This window comes from Symphalangus syndactylus, chromosome 2 (genome assembly GCF_028878055.3).
Source record: "Symphalangus syndactylus isolate Jambi chromosome 2, NHGRI_mSymSyn1-v2.1_pri, whole genome shotgun sequence".
NCBI lineage: Eukaryota > Metazoa > Chordata > Mammalia > Primates > Hylobatidae > Symphalangus > Symphalangus syndactylus.
Genome location: NC_072424.2, coordinates 34,572,694 through 34,589,037, shown reverse-complemented (window position 1 = coordinate 34,589,037; position 16,344 = coordinate 34,572,694). Strand labels below are relative to the sequence as shown.

Below are 16,344 nucleotides of genomic sequence, written 5' to 3'. Positions count from 1 at the left end.
AGTTTAGTGGGAGACATAAATGTTAGTTAATCAAATAATCACAATAAATATAAAATTACAACTGTGGTAAGGGTTAAGAAGGAAAGGTATATGGTGTTATGTCTTACCAGGGAAGTCAAGATAAGCACCTATCAGCAGGTAATAATTGAGCTAGGATCTGTAGCTTTTGTGTGTATTTCTTCTGTTTTTTTTTTTTTTCTTTTTCTAAAAGAAGTCTCTGTATAAATATTTTCAGGATTTATTCCTATTTAATACAGTTTAAAAAAACAAATGTATACTTGTTCACTTAAAGCACAAATTGCCTTAAAAATATAAGTAATAAAATCTTTCATTGGTGACCAAATAGCTGTGCAGTACAATACCGAATGAAAAAGTTCTGTACCTGGTAGTTTTAGAGAAGCAGGGACACTAAACATGGCAATTAACAAAAATGCCCATGCTTTCACAGTGGGCTTTATCAAATGTGTATTGTTTGAGATTTGTAACTCTTTTGACAAAATCTTCATTTAGTATATCGTTTCCATAACCAGATTATTTGATAGCTATTTCTTTATCTTTTTTGCTAAGCTGAAGAAAAAATACTGAAACTCAAAAAAACTCAGTGTAGTTTTAGACACACGCTTTTGTTTTTTTTTTGCATGCAGATCCTCATTGAATTTTGTGCAGGTGGAGCAGTAGATGCTGTGATGCTTGGTAAATACCTTTTTGTTCTTTATGTTCATATCTTAAATTATACTTGATAAGATGAAAGAATTTCAAACATATATAAATATATTCAAATAGATAAGTATTGAGTGAAGTTCAATAAGTTAAATCAACTCAATTATGTTTTTATATTCTTGGATAATTATAGTAAAATTCTAAAATGAAATGTTGAGTATGTCAAGAAAGTGATCTTTGTAGATACAGTTCTTTTAAAATAAATTCACTGCATATGATCTTTGACAGTGATGATATATACAGAAAGGTATATAGCCTGCTAATATGTTTTCACTGTATAAAAAGCAGATTTTTTTTTTTACTTTCTCCTTGTAGAACTTGAGAGACCATTAACTGAGTCCCAAATACAAGTAGTTTGCAAGCAGACTTTAGATGCATTGAACTACTTACATGATAATAAGATCATCCACAGAGATCTAAAGGCTGGCAACATTCTCTTTACCTTAGATGGAGATATCAAATTGGGTAAGTTATTCACTTAAATAAAACATTAGAATTTTTACTCTAAAATTTCCATCTTTATGTATGTGACTTAATATGGTTTTATTACTACTTAAATATGTGAAACATGGAGAACTAACTCCATGCTAGTTTTTAAAAAACAGTTTTTTGGATAAATACTCATTTTTCTATAATTCCTAAATGTCAGCACCTAATTAAATGCTTTAAAAAGAAGATAAGAAAGAATGAATTTTTATTTCCAAAAAGGCAAGCTTTTTAAGACCAGTTTCAAGTTTGTACCCTTAAATTTTTGTATGTAGACTTAATACTTGTAAATGTTTTATGTTTAGAATATAATATAGTATGTAAAACTGCTAACTCAGTTTTTTCTTTATTTCCAAAGCTCATGTCTAGTGAGTTTTTCCCCTATGTTTAGTTTTATTTTCTATTTTATTGATATGGTACATTGACTAAACTAACAAAGTAATCTTAGTTCTGAAGAGAATACCTAAACATACGGACTAGAATTTTTCATTTTACTCTTTATACTGAGGGAAGAAATGTTACCTTCATAAGAATTAGATGTAGGTTTTATGGAAGTTATAGTGCTCTTTACCCAAGATAGGAATTATTTAAAAAGTCTAGAGATGAAGTCCAAATTTGTATATTTTCGAAGGCTATTCAAAGGACAAAATATATTCAGAAGTCAAGTTGATACCAGTGACTATAGTCATTTCACTTTACTTTGTCAAGACATTTAAACAGATGGTGTACTAAATTTTATTCTTTTTAATTTTTTTTTTTTTTTAACGGAATCTTGCCCTGTTGCTTAGGCTGGAGTGCAGTGATGTGATCATAGTTTACTGCAGCCTTGAACCCCTGGGCTCCAGGGATCCTTCCACCTTATCCTCCCTAGTAGCTGGAAGTGCAGGCATGCACCGCCACGCCTGGCTAATTTTAAAAAATTTTTTGTAGAGATTAGGTCTTGCTCTGTTGACCAGACTGGTCTTGAATTCCTGGGTGCAAGTGATTCTCCTGCCTTGGGCCTCCCGAAGTGAACTTTAACCTTTTGATTGTGAAATAAATAGAGATATAGAAAACCACACCAGAAATTGTGTAGCTTAACTTTAGTACTTTGTAGACATAGCTTTGTAATCACTACCTAGATCAAAAAGTAGAACTTTGGCAGGCACCCCAGAAGCTCTTCCGTATGCCCATCTCAGCCACTGCCCTTCTCTTCTCCACATTTTGTCCTGACTTTTATATTATTTCCTTCCTTGTGTTTCTTTATGGCTTAGTCACCCAATATTCATCTCTAGATGTTAGGGTTTAAACTTGCCCATATAAAACTTGGGTTTTTAAAGTCTGTTAACTTATAGGCCTTCCCCCAGTTCCTTTCTTTTCTTTATATTATGGCATGTATAATGGGGGGATGAGGGCAGTATCGCACACGTGGGGGCAAAAATTAGTTCTTTAGAGTCAAAAAAACCTTATGCATTACAATGGTTTGTGACCTTCCAAAGGCCCCAGTACATGAAGAGATATAACACTTTACCTGTGGCATTAAAATTTTATGGGAGGAGGGATGACGTGAAAAAAAATGTTTAAAATGACTCCTTAGAGGGGCTAGTAATGAAACACTGATCCATGGAACCTAGGCTGTTTGGCCTGTTGTGTTTCCCTCAAACTGCATTTTGCTATTGCATACTCCTGATGATTGAAGTTCCTCTTTGTATTTCCTTCAGTTTGGCAGATGAATCCAAAGGCTTGATCAGTCTCCAGCCTGATCCTTTGGCAAGACTGACAGGTGGTTTTGCATTCTTTCATTGGGAGGCACACCGTGTCTGCTTTGTGCCCTTTTTTGATGTTGCAGCTATTGAGGCTTAATGCCTACATATCTGTCTTTTGGGGTTGCAAAACGGATTCCATTATTTTGTTTTCATTATTTTTGATAATGATTTTGATATAAACACCAATTATTTCATTATTTTCATTCATTATAAAATTAGTAATGAAGATAATGACTTGGCTGTCTCTTATCCTCAATTGACGACCAGTGTTTTAAAAAATATTGTTAGTTCATGGATTTAATTTTATTTGGTTGGTTTCAAATCCATTGCAGTTTTTATTCTTATTGAAGCTCATGTTGTTCCATCTTTAGTCAGTGGGGTCTTCGTATCCACTTGTTAGTCTTCTTGACAGGACTAGTAATTTTTGATAGCTTATTTGACAGTTCTGAGATGTTTCAGGCTCATCCGTGTATTTCCTGTGTCAGACCTGTAATTAACCATTTCTTTTTTCTTTTCTTTTTTTTCTTTTTCTTTTTTTTTTTTTTTTTGAGACAAAGTCTTCCTCTGTTGCCCAGGTTGGAGTGCAGTGGCTGATCTCAGCTCACTGCAACCCCCACCTCCTGAGTTCAAGGGATTCTCGTGCCTCAGCCTTCTGAGTAGCTAGGATTATAGGCATGTACCACCATGCCCAGCTAATTTTTGTTTTTTAGTAGAGATGGGATTTCACCATGTTGACCAGGCTGGTTTGGAGCTCCTGGCCTGAAGTGATCTACCCACCTCAGCCTCTCAAAGTGCTGGAATTACAGGTGTGAGCCACTGCACCCAGTGTAATTAGCCATTTCTTCAAGAAGCCCTGGTTTCTTTTAGTAGGATATAGTATTTCAAGACCACAATCTGGTGTAAGAGATGCTTACAGTTTTCTATATTGGCCATTGTTCTAGGACTTTTCAAAGGACAGAGCTAGACCCCTCATGAGATCATATATATTTCCTATTCAAATTCAGAATAAAGGTTTTTAAAATCTAACCTCTGTAATACATGTGCATCTCCTTTCTTCTATATGGAGAGTTCTGGTTCTCAAGGACATTGATAGGTTTAGGATACCTCATAATTCATTTTAACCCTCATTTCTATATTTAATGCTCCCCACCACTCCTTATGTTGATGTGTCTTTGGTCATGTTGGTTATCTGAAGCTCAGCTTTTGGTAGATTCCTCTGAAAGGGCTCTCTGAATTCTTACATAGTGATAACAGTTGTACCCTTATACTTGAAGGTTAGTTTTGCTGGATAACAAATCCTTGGCACACATTTCTTTCCTTCAGCATCTGAAATATGTTACTCTGTTTTCTTCAGTCATGAAGTGTTGCTGTTGAAAAGTCTGATAATCTGAATTTCTTCTCCATTGTAAGTCATGTGCTCTTTTTGCTTAGATGCTGAAAGTTTTTTTTTTTTTTAAGACCAGTAGTTTGACCAGTCTTTTCTAATAAATATTTTTTTTTCTTTCTTTTTTTTTTTTCTTTTTTTTTTTTTTTTTTGAGACAGGGAGTCTTGCTCTTTCGCCCAGGCCGGACTGCAGTGGTGCTATCTCGGCTCACTGCAAGCTCTGCCTCCCAGGTTCACACCATTCTCCTGCCTCAGCCTCCTGAGTAGCTAGGACTACAGGCACCCACCACCACACCCGGCTAATTTTTTGTATTTTTAGTAGAGACGGGGCTTCACCATGTTAGCCAAGATGGTCTTGATCTCCTGACCTCGTGATCCACCTGCCTCGGCCTCCCAAAGTGCTGGGATTACAGGTGTGAGCCACCGTGCCCGGCCTTCTAATAAATATTATGCTCTTACAATATTCAAGTGCCTTCTTCCCCGCCCCCGACAGGGAAGTTTTCTGGAGTTATAGATCTCAGCATTTGTTCATTCCCTTGCATTGACTTGCTTCTTCAGAGACTTTTAGTATTTGTTGGGTCTTTGCCTGTTGTCCATGTTTGTAACTTTTTCTCAAGTCCTTTTTTAGCTTTCTTTCTTTTTGTAGGAAAATATATACAACATAAAATTTACCTTTTTGATCATTTTTAAGTATACATTTCTGTGGTATTAAGGACATTCCCATTATACAACCATTACCATCACCTGTCTCCATACGTGTCTCTTTTCATCTTGCAGCAGTTAAAGTCCATACCCATTAAACACTTAGTCCCCATTTTCCACTCCTCCCAGCTTCTGGCAACCACCATTCTGCTTTCAGTTTCTATGATTTTGACCACTCTAGGTATATATGTATGTGGAATCATACAACATTTGTCCTTTTGTGACTGGCGTATTTTACTTACCATAACGTTCTCAAGGTTCATCCATGTTGTAGCATATTTCACAATGTCTTCCCCTTTTAAGATTGAATAATATGCCATTGTATGTATATAACACATTTTGTTTATCCATTCATCCATCAGTGGGCACTTGGGTTGCTTTCACTTTTTGGCTATTGTGAATAATACTGCTATGAATGTTGGTGTACATATGTCTGTCCTACTCCCTGCTTTTAATTCTTTTGAGTATGTACCCAGAAGTGGAACTGCTGAATCATATGGTAATTCTATTTTTAATTTTTCTGAGGGACCACCATGCTGTTCTCCATGGCAGCTGCACCATTTTACATTTCTAACGGAAGTGCACAAGGCTTCCAGTTTCTCCACATGCTTGTCAACACTTTTTTTTTTCTATGCTACACCCATCCTACTGGGTGTGAAGTGGTAATGGGTATGAATTTGTTGTATTATTTGCTCTTGCTTTCCCTAGTTTAGCCTTTGTTTCTAAAGTGATTTTTTTTATTTTAAATTTTTTCTGGAGTTCTGTCGCCTTTCAGAATTTTTCTAATTCTGACTTACATGGCTCTTTTATGTTTTTCATCATTTTTAAGTGTCCTAGCTTATTTTGAAATAGGATGTTATAGTTTTGATCAATTTTGGGGGCATATTCTTTTGTAAATATATTGAAATTTTATTTGAATATAGGGACATACTTGTGTAAAATAATGTGTACCTTAAAAATAAATATACTGAAGGTTTAGGAATTCTAAAATAATATTTAGTTAGTTGACAATTAAAATATTTGTAATTTCTGTTTTATTAATTTACAAATACTTCCAGAGAACCTTCCATTTCTGCAACACAGATATATAGAATAATCTTATCCCCAAGAACTATATAATAGATAAAAGTAATTCAGGCAGAATTGCATGACCTTTAAGAGTTCTACAACAAAAACAACAAAGGTTAGAATTGTGAATATGGCTAATAGTAGCTACCATTTACTGAGTGTATACTCTTGTGCTAGGCATGCGCATCAAATACTGAATTTTTGGTACTTATTCAACTTTGAGAATTGTCGCGTCAAATGTGAAACTTAAAAATTTGTGCATTTATAGCATGAGGTAAATTATGCAGCAATAGCAATTTTATGTTGCTATTAATGTTGTCTGAACTCCAAGCTGAAAAGGTGGGATTAACAACTGAAAAAGCTATAATGTTACTGTTCTGTATAATTTAAATCAGAAAACATAAGGTTCCCAATTTTTTCTTGGCAATATAATTTTATGAGGAATTTAGCAAGACATACACTGTCATAAAGGTTGCTTTAGTATAATTTCTGTTTTTCACACTATAGAAAAAATGTTAATGACTCTTAATTTAATTGTGCCACATAGCACTAGTTGGCATTTGTTTTGAAGTGGATAGACTGGTCTGCTTTTAGAGTTACCATTTTTTATTTTCAATTTTGAAGGATTTGTCATCTGAAGATATGATGGTATTAAATGTATTGATAATGGAATCTTTAGCAGGTTTTTTTGGGAGATGGTAGAAAGAGATGGTCAAGATTAAGATGGGAGAGACATGTTTTTCTTTCTGTTCAACTTACTTTTTATAATAAGATTAGCCTTATTAAAGACTTAAAATGCTTTTTCTCCCCATTGAATACAATGAACAATGCTTAAAAGTTCTCATTAATGCTTTTGTGTGATTATTTCAAGCGGATTTTGGAGTATCAGCTAAAAATACAAGGACAATTCAAAGAAGAGATTCCTTTATTGGTACACCATATTGGTATGTATTCAGTTTTATGAATTTATAGTATTAGTCATGTCAGCAGTTATAATTACTCACGAATTTTGTCCACATAATTGATTATACCATGTGGTTTGCAATCATTGTTCTTAAATATGTTAACTTTTAATTATCTGTCTTCATAGGATGGCTCCTGAAGTAGTCATGTGTGAAACATCTAAGGACAGACCTTATGACTACAAAGCTGATGTTTGGTCCCTGGGTATCACTTTAATAGAAATGGCTGAGATAGAACCACCTCATCATGAATTAAATCCAATGCGAGTGCTGCTAAAAATAGCAAAATCTGAGCCACCTACATTAGCACAGCCATCAAGATGGTAAAAATATTCTTAAAAAAACTTAATAAGAAACAAATGATATTAGGAAGCAAAACTTGATGTTATATTCTCAGTTTTCCAAGAGTATTTAAAATTGGGTACGTGATTCGAAGACTATATGAATTAGAAAAGTGATTTTTGGTATATTTCTCTTAAGGACCATTAAAACTCTTTGAGCTCACTTTTCCCGTATATCCGAAAATATGAATGATTTGAGTTTTGCATGAGAAAGGTATTTTCTGTACTATGAGGAAGTGAGGCATATAGATTGATCTATATTTGTGAAATTTATTAGAAATTTTGGCCGGGTGCGGTGGCTCATGCTTGTAATCCCAGCACTTTGGGAGGCCGAGGCGGGCGGATCACGAGGTCAGGAGATCAAGACCACGGTGAAACCCCGTCTCTACTAAAAATACAAAAAATTAGCCGGGCGTGGTGGCAGGCGCCTGTAGTCCCAGCTACTCAGAGAGGCTGAGGCAGGAGAATGGCGTGAACCCGGGAGGTGGAGCTTGCAGTGAGCTGAGATTGCGCCACTGCACTCCAGCCTGGGCGACAGAGCGAGACTCCGTCTGAAAAAAAAAAAAAAAAAAAAAAAGAAATTTTGTGCTTTTTGGCATACTTGTGAGTATATGGCTGTGTCTCAGTGATTATGTACCTACTTACATATATGTCTAACATGTATTTATAGATGAATAAGTTTTATAAAATCTTAATAGTCTCATTAACTAGTTTTTTAAGTGTTGAGTTAATACTATTACATACATAATGAAACTTAAGCATAACTTATCAAAGAGTTTTGTTTGATTTGATTAACAAGAAAGTAAAATAGAATGTTATTGTTAAAATTTATTTTAAAGGTCTTCAAATTTTAAGGACTTTCTAAAGAAATGCTTAGAAAAGAATGTGGATGCCAGGTGGACTACATCTCAGCTACTGCAGGTAAGAGAGTATGACAACAGCAAATAATATAATTACTTTAACATCTCTCTAAGAATATAATTTCATATACAGTGTGCTTTCTTTCCACTTAAGTTTTCTTGTGGAGAGTCAAAATGGCAGTAGTTAACATTTGCTTTACAAAATAAATGTTGCTGTTACCATCAGGCATTTAGCTTAAACGTTATTCCTTCTGTGCTTTTTTGATTCATTTTAATTATGTTCTTTTCATTTTGGTAGTTATTTCCATTATGTCTCTCCAATTACTAGAAAGCAAGCTCCTTGGGGACAGGGGCCGTGAACTAATTAATTAAAAAATGTCTTACAGTGAGGGTAAATAGTAAATATTGTTGACTTAAAATGTTGTCAGTGATCGGGTAAATTTAATTTTGCTTTATAGAAGGACTACTTGTAATATATTAAATAAAAAATTGTCAATTTTATAGGTGGGCAAATAAAATGACAAATCTTGAGGCAATTACTGTTAGGTTGAGTTATTATGTAACTCCATCATAGTGTTTTAGGTTGACCTATTTATCTGGGGGAATAAAGCAGGAAAAAATTGCTTTGTTGTGTGCAGCAAGTGTAGCCCTGGAACACACTTTCCATTATTATTTTGTTACCCCCACACTTGAAGCCCGTAGTCTGTGACAGACAGTGTTAAATGTTGAGTATACAAAGATGAATAAAATGGCTTCTTATTCTCAAGAATTTTAGAACCATGTCAAAAATACAGGTGTTTGTAGATACTTCTAACAGAATTCTAAAGCTTTTTATAATTTTGAGGCTTTGATAGGGTTTATAGAGATGGTTACTTTTTAAGAAGTAATAATGAGGCCAGGTGTAGTGGCTCATGCCTGTAATCCCAGCACTTTGGGAGGCTGAGGCGGGTGGATCATCTGAGGTCAGGAGTTCCAGATGAGCCTGGCCAATATAGTGAAACCCTGTCTCTACTAAAAATACAAAAAATCAGCCGGGCATGGTGGCACATGCCTGTAATCTTAGCTACTTGGGAGGCTGAGGCAGGAGAATCACTTGAACCTGGGAGATGGAGATTGCAGTGAGCCGAAATCGTGCCACTGCACTCTAGCCTGAGTGATAGAGTGAGATTCCGTCTCAAAAAAAAAAAAAAAAAGTAATAATGTAGTGACCTGATGCTTGCTTTAAATTTCAATTAAAATTTTTTATTATAAAATTTTCAAACATACAGAAAGTACATGTACCTACTACCCAGATATAACAATTCTTATCATTTTTGACAAATTTGCTTCAGATTCTTAAAAATGTACAGATCCAGTTGTGGCAGTCCCTGCTTTTGCTCAAGCGCCCTCCCCTCTTTCTTTCTCAGATGTAGCATTATCTGAAGTTGTCTGTCATTTTCCTGCCCACATGTTCATATTTTTACCACATAAGAATGTGTGTTGTGTGTGTTTGAAACTTAGTTTAGTAGTATTCCAGTTGTTGAGTATGTTCTTTTTAATGATCAACAGCATCCCTTTGTTACTATTGATTCCAACAAACCCATCCGAGAATTGATTGCAGAGGCAAAGGCTGAAGTAACAGAAGAAGTTGAAGATGGCAAAGAGGAAGATGAAGAGGAGGAAACAGAAAATTCTCTGGTCAGTATTTAGGAAAGAAATTCCATTTAGTGAATTTTTTGAGGTGGGTTTTGAGGTGTAGTTGTACCTATATCTAAGGATTGATGGGTGGCAATGCAAAACCTTTAAATTTAGACCTGAAGATTAGTGGCAAGATTGCTCCTTGCTGCACATTTTTGTTGTATTTCCTTTTTTTTTGAGATGGAGTCTCACTCTGTTGCCCAGGTTGGAGTGCAGTGGTCACCGCAACCTCCTCCCAGTTTCAAGTGATTCTTGTGCCTCAGCCTCCCGAGTAGCTGGGACTACAGGTGTGCACCACCACGCCCAACTAATTTTTATAATTTTAGTAGAGATGGGGTTTCATCATGTTGGCCAGGCTAGTCTCGAACTCCTGACCTCAAGTGATCTGCCCTCCTCAGTCTCCCAAGGTGCTGGGATTACAGGTGTGCGCCACTGCACCCGGCCCATTTTTGTTATATTTCTTATGAGAAGAATTGTTAATTCTTTAAATTCAGCAACATTTACTGAATAAAGATCTGAAATCACTGTATGTCTGTAAACATTGTTTTGGTCACTCTTAAGGTCATGTTTTAACACTAAAAATATATTAAATCTTTTTTAGCCAATACCTGCAAGTAAGCGTGCATCTTCTGACCTTAGTATCGCCAGCTCTGAAGAAGATAAACTTTCACAAAATGCTTGTATTTTGGAATCTGTCTCAGAAAAAACAGAACGTAGTAACTCTGAAGATAAACTCAACAGCAAAATTCTTAATGAAAAGCCCACCACTGATGAACCTGAAAAGGCTGTGGAGGATATTAATGAACATATTACCGATGCTCAGTTAGAAGCAGTGACTGAACTCCATGACAGAACAGCAGTAATCAAGGAGAATGAGAGAGAGGAGAAGAGGCCCAAGCTTGAAAATCTGCCTGACACAGAAGACCAAGAAACTGTGGACATTAATTCAGTCAGTGAAGGAAAAGAGAATAATATAATGATAACCTTAGAAACAAATATTGAACATAATCTAAAATCTGAGGAAGAAAAGGATCAGGAAAAGCAACAGATGTTTGAAAATAAGCTTATAAAATCTGAAGAAATTAAAGATACTATTTTGCAAACAGTAGATTTAGTTTCTCAAGAGACTGGAGAAAAAGAGGCAAATATTCAGGCAGTTGATAATGAAGTTGGGCTTAGAAAGGAAGACACCCAAGAGAAATTGGGGGAAGACGACAAAACTCAAAAAGATGCGATCAGCAATACAAGTGATGTGATAGGAACATACAAGGCAGCAGATGTGGCTCAGAAAGCGGATGAAGACAGTGTTGAGGATACGCAGAGTAATGACGGGAAAGAAGTGGTTGAAGTAGGCCAGAAATTAATTAATAAGCCCATGGTGGGTCCTGAGGCTGGTGGTACTAAGGAAGTTCCTATTAAAGAAATAGTTGAAATGAGTGAAATAGAAGAAGGTAAAAATAAGGAACAAGTAATAAACAGTTCAGAGAACATAATGGATATCAATGAGGAACCAGGAACAACTGAAGTTGAAGAAATCACTGAGTCAAGTAGCACTGAAGAAATGGAGGTCAGAAGTGTGGTGGCTGATACTGACCAAAAGGCTTTAGGAAGTGAAGTTCAGGATGCTTCTAAAGTCACTGCTCAGATAGATAAAGAGAAAAAAGAAATTCCGGTGTCGATTAAAAAAGAGCCTCAAGTTACTGCAGTTTCACAGCCCACTGAACCTCAGCCTGTTCTAATACCCAGTATTAATATCAACTCTGACAGTGGAGAAAATAAAGAAGAAATAGGTTCTTTATCAAAAACTGAAACTATTCTGCCACCAGAATCTGAGAATCCAAAGGAAAATGATAATGATTCAGGCACTGGTTCCACTGCTGATACTAGCAGTATTGACTTGAATTTATCCATCTCTAGCTTTCTAAGTAAAACTAAAGACAGTGGATCGATATCTTTACAAGTAAGTGTACATGAGTCATTGTTTGGGATTTCCTTTGTCATTTTCTCATTTCAGAGTTTATGTGAAATTGATGCCTTGAAAATAAAACAGCATTAAATCAATGTAGTATTAACCACATAAATTCTTACAGCCTATGAAAGCAATTAAAAAGAACTAAGATTGTGGATGTAATCTTTAAATTTTGTGGTAGGATCTACCTATTTTTGCAGACCTGATGCAGATAAACAGTGTAATATGGTTGCTTGGTGTGATTAGGTTCCTTTATTGGACATATCTAGATGCAACATTAGCAAGAATCAACAATATATAAGAGAATTAGAACCTGAAAGAATGATCTCTTTTTTTTTTTTTTTTTTTGAGGCGGAGTCTCGCTCTGCCGCCCAGGCTGGAGTGCAGTGGCGCAATCTCGGCTCACTGCAAACTCCGCCTCCCGGGTTCACGCCATTCTCCTGCCTCAGCCTCTCCGAGTAGCTGGGACTACAGGCGCCCGCCACCACGCCCGGCTGATTTTTTTATATTTTTAGTAGAGACAGGGTTTCACCGTGGTCTCGATCTCCTGACCTCGTGATCCGCCCGCCTCGGCCTCCCAAAATGCTGGGATTACAAGCGTGAGCCACCGCGCCCGGCCAAGAATGATCTCTTTTAAGCACATTTAGGGTGTAAACAATCCTTGATTTACCATTGTCCCATACAGTCACAGACATTGCTACTGCCATGAGAACCACTGTGGGGAAAACAGAACAAACACTAAAGCCCAGAACACTTGGAGCTTTGAGTGTAATTCTCAAATTTTAGTGTGCTTAGGAGTTACTAGCGGCTATGTAGAAGTCTGGAGTGGGTCCCAAGAATCAGTATTTGTAAAAAAAAGAGCCCACAGAGTTCTGATGCAGGTGATCCATGGGCTGCCCCTTGGAAAACACTTCCTAGACCCTCTGGGTTGATAGTAGCAGGAGAGAAGACAGAAAAGCAGGAACAACCTAGGAAAACTGACGTAGATGGATCTCTAGGGCATGAGTGATTAGTCTGCCTATCTGCCCCAAATTGTTAACATGTATTCCTAGGATTTTCTTCTTTTTTCAGTTTACTTTCTTTCACTGACTAAAATAACTACCACTCTGAAATTCATTCACTGACTTAATAGCCTCTTTTAAAAATGCAAATAACTTGTATAAGAATGAAGGAGATATTAATTACTGAACTTTTAGTAGCAGCTAAAGAAATGTGAAGTTTGGAGGTTAAGGTGTAGATAGGTGTATTTTTTGGAGTGTGCCAACTTTAGATTTTAGAGGAATGCTGGGTAGGGTACCGTAGTCCTGGACTCTGGAAGAAGAGCATGAGGATCCTGGAACCTTGGAGAAGAGAACAGTAAGAGGAGAGGATGCAGAAAGGTGATTGGAAGGTGCCAAAGAGAAACTATTTAAAATTCGGATGCATTTTGAGTTTAGCATTTTCACATTCCATTTTTGCTCCGTCTGCCTTCTAACCCTTTCTTCTATATCAACACCCAGTAAGTATCTGCCCTGAACACTTAATTTGTTTACCAAAATGTATTTGTAGGAGTCTTATACGTCTGTTATTTCTGTTTGCATTTAAATGTTTTTGGATACCAGTTGAGGAATGAAGAGTTTAGTCTTGATAAAGAATTTTAGGCCATAGCTAGCAGCCAAATCTGGTACTTTTGGGATGCAGTAGAGGCACTGTCTTTCTAGTAACCCTAAAATCATACATATATCTTTGGCCCTGAGATAGAGGGAGGAGGGGCTGTTGATATTATTGTTACTGATAAGTAGATTTTGATTCCCAGTGCTGGCAGTGTTTAAAAATTCCTTGAGAGCCAGCACTTTGGGAGGCCGAGGCGGGCGGATCACGAGGTTAGGAGATCGAGACCACGGTGAAACCCCGTCTCTACTAAAAATACAAAAAAATTAGCCGGGCGTGGTGGCGGGCGCCTGTAGTCCCAGCTACTCGGAGAGGCTGAGGCAGGAGAATGGCGTGAACCCGGGAGGCGGAGCTTGCAGTGAGCCGAGATCGCGCCACTGCACTCCTCCAGCCTGGGTGACAGAGCGAGACTCCGTCTCGAAAAAAAAAAAAAAAAAAAAAAAATTCCTTGAGAGCTTTTTCAAAAAAAAATCGATTTCCAGCTACCCTTAGACCTGTCAATTTAGATTTTTTTAAGAGATGGGCCCCACAAATTCATTTTTAATTGTTTTGTCAGTGAAAAAGCAGAGGTATCTGAGAAACTACAAAGTGAAAAGATGAAAAAAAAGGATAACATGTAAAAGTTCTACTGATTAGCTATTATCACTTATGCCTAATTATAATGTGTCATAAAAGCTATACATGAACATGATCAAAATGCATACTTTGAAAAAATTTGATTTCATCTGTAAAGATATGTGTAAGTCACATGTCGTTTAAGGTGTTATAACTGGTTCCACAAATGAGTCTATTGCTTTATTAATACTTTCTATGTGTAGTCTGCATGCCTGTTCAGTTGTTTTGTTTTAAAAAAGTAAGAAATTTTAAAAGAAGGAGAAAATGTTTTCTACTTCCAGTATTCCCTGTACAAAGCCTAACTAAAATAAAATCTCACTCAGGAAACAAGAAGACAAAAGAAAACATTGAAGAAAACACGCAAATTTATTGTTGATGGTGTAGAAGTGAGTGTAACAACATCAAAGATAGTTACAGATAGTGATTCCAAAACTGAAGAATTGAGGTTTCTTAGGTGAGTAGAGAAACAACGTAATTAAAACTGGTTTGTGACTTCTTTTCAGTCTCTGAAAAGTCAGAAGAATAGAGAAACAAGGGTAAATTATTGGCTAATTTTTTTTTATTCTTTTACTACCGTTCCACTTGAAAGAAAATTTTTAAAACTTAAAAAAAAAACGTATTTCAGAAGTGTAATTTTTGCTGTTTTCTCTGTCATTACCATTAACTTTTATCAGACGTCAGGAACTTCGGGAATTAAGATTTCTTCAGAAAGAAGAGCAAAGAGCCCAACAACAGCTCAATAGCAAACTACAGCAACAACGAGAACAGATTTTCCGGCGCTTTGAGCAGGAAATGATGGTAAAGTCTGATTGTTACACCATTTTATATCATTTTGTGTTAATAATGACATTTAGTGCATTAAAAACAAACAGACAAAAAAACCAGGTTATAGAACTTGTTCTCTGATTGCCAGATTTCTCTAGCTTTGGGATTTATTTCTGGCATTTTTATCCTTTTGGTGTTCTGGATGCCTTTTATTGATTTATTCTTTTTTCTTGAAAGGATTTTCTATCCCAGTCTACCTGGTTTATGGTGTGATGGGTTGTTTTATTTTTCTCTCATGAAAACTTAAAATCATGAAGCCAGTAAACAAAGTTCCTAGATTTGCCTATTGCTGGATAATTTTTCAGTACTCTAATTCCATCTTTCAGATTTGGAATCCAAGATTTTAAGCCAGTTTAGAGCAACTGCCTTCAAACCTAGCCGAGCAGTAGGACTCCTCAGGGGCTTTTAAAAAATGTGCTTTATTCTCTGGCTTCTACAGTTAAGACTCCACATCTCTATTTCCTGCTGCTAGAGGAAATAGTGCTGACTAGTCCTGGGTAGCTGTCACTGAGTCCTTCAGTTTTTGCCTTGTGTCCAGAGTTGGAAAAGGAATTAGTAATGTAATATAAAATTTTTGTAATTTATGTTGACTATCTGCCTTAATGTAGGTTAAAAAAAAGTGTCATTTGAAATGTTATAGTACTCATGTTTTGAATATAGTCCTTGTGTTGACTTTTAATTTTAATTGATAAAGATTGTTTTGTGTGAACTGTGGATTGTTGATTACACGAGTTGGATCATAACTGAGATTTCGTAAGAAAATAGTGAACTTTTGTTCTCATTGAGTATTTTTATAGTACTTATACTGTTTTCCAAAACCTTATAAAATCTGTATTTCTCTCCCCCACACTTTCTAAAAGGTTTTACTTTTCAATTTTTTTAAAAAGAAAACATCCATTACAAATAAGTAACTATACCTGTATTCATAAACAGTGTTACTGTGTGTTATATAAACAGGAGTCTTGTTGCAAGGGTAGATTTATAATTCCAAAAGATCTGTTCCAATAGAATAAGATGTTTATTTTAAGAATCTTGGCCGGGCGCGGTGGCTCACGCATGTAATCCCAGCACTTTGGGAGGCCGAGGCAGGCGGATCACGAGGTCAGGAGATCGAGACCACGGTGAAACCCCGTCTCTACTAAAAATACAAAAAATTAGCCGGGCGTGGTGGCGGGCGCCTATAGTCCCAGCTACTCAGAGAGGCTGAGGCAGGAGAATGGCGTGAACCTGGGAGGCGGAGCTTGCAGTGAGCCGAGATTGCGCCACTGCACTCCAGCCTGGGTGACAGAGTGAGACTCCATCTCAAAAAAAAAAAAAAAAAAAAAGAATCTTAATGTGGA

General features: G+C 36.4%; 1 protein-coding gene across 2 annotated transcripts in view; it reads left to right on the top strand.

Annotated features, from left to right (window-relative positions):
* SLK (STE20 like kinase) overlaps positions 1-16,344 on the top strand; it is a 62,760-nt gene that overhangs the window by 23,994 nt on the left and 22,422 nt on the right. For both annotated transcript variants that reach the window (XM_055250031.2, XM_055250041.2), the window contains exons 3-11: positions 645-693; positions 1,036-1,185; positions 6,977-7,049; positions 7,196-7,390; positions 8,248-8,329; positions 9,817-9,945; positions 10,547-11,905; positions 14,503-14,633; positions 14,854-14,977. In XM_055250031.2, the coding sequence (XP_055106006.2) occupies positions 645-693; positions 1,036-1,185; positions 6,977-7,049; positions 7,196-7,390; positions 8,248-8,329; positions 9,817-9,945; positions 10,547-11,905; positions 14,503-14,633; positions 14,854-14,977 (2,292 nt within the window). The remainder of the gene's footprint in view (positions 1-644; positions 694-1,035; positions 1,186-6,976; positions 7,050-7,195; positions 7,391-8,247; positions 8,330-9,816; positions 9,946-10,546; positions 11,906-14,502; positions 14,634-14,853; positions 14,978-16,344) is intronic.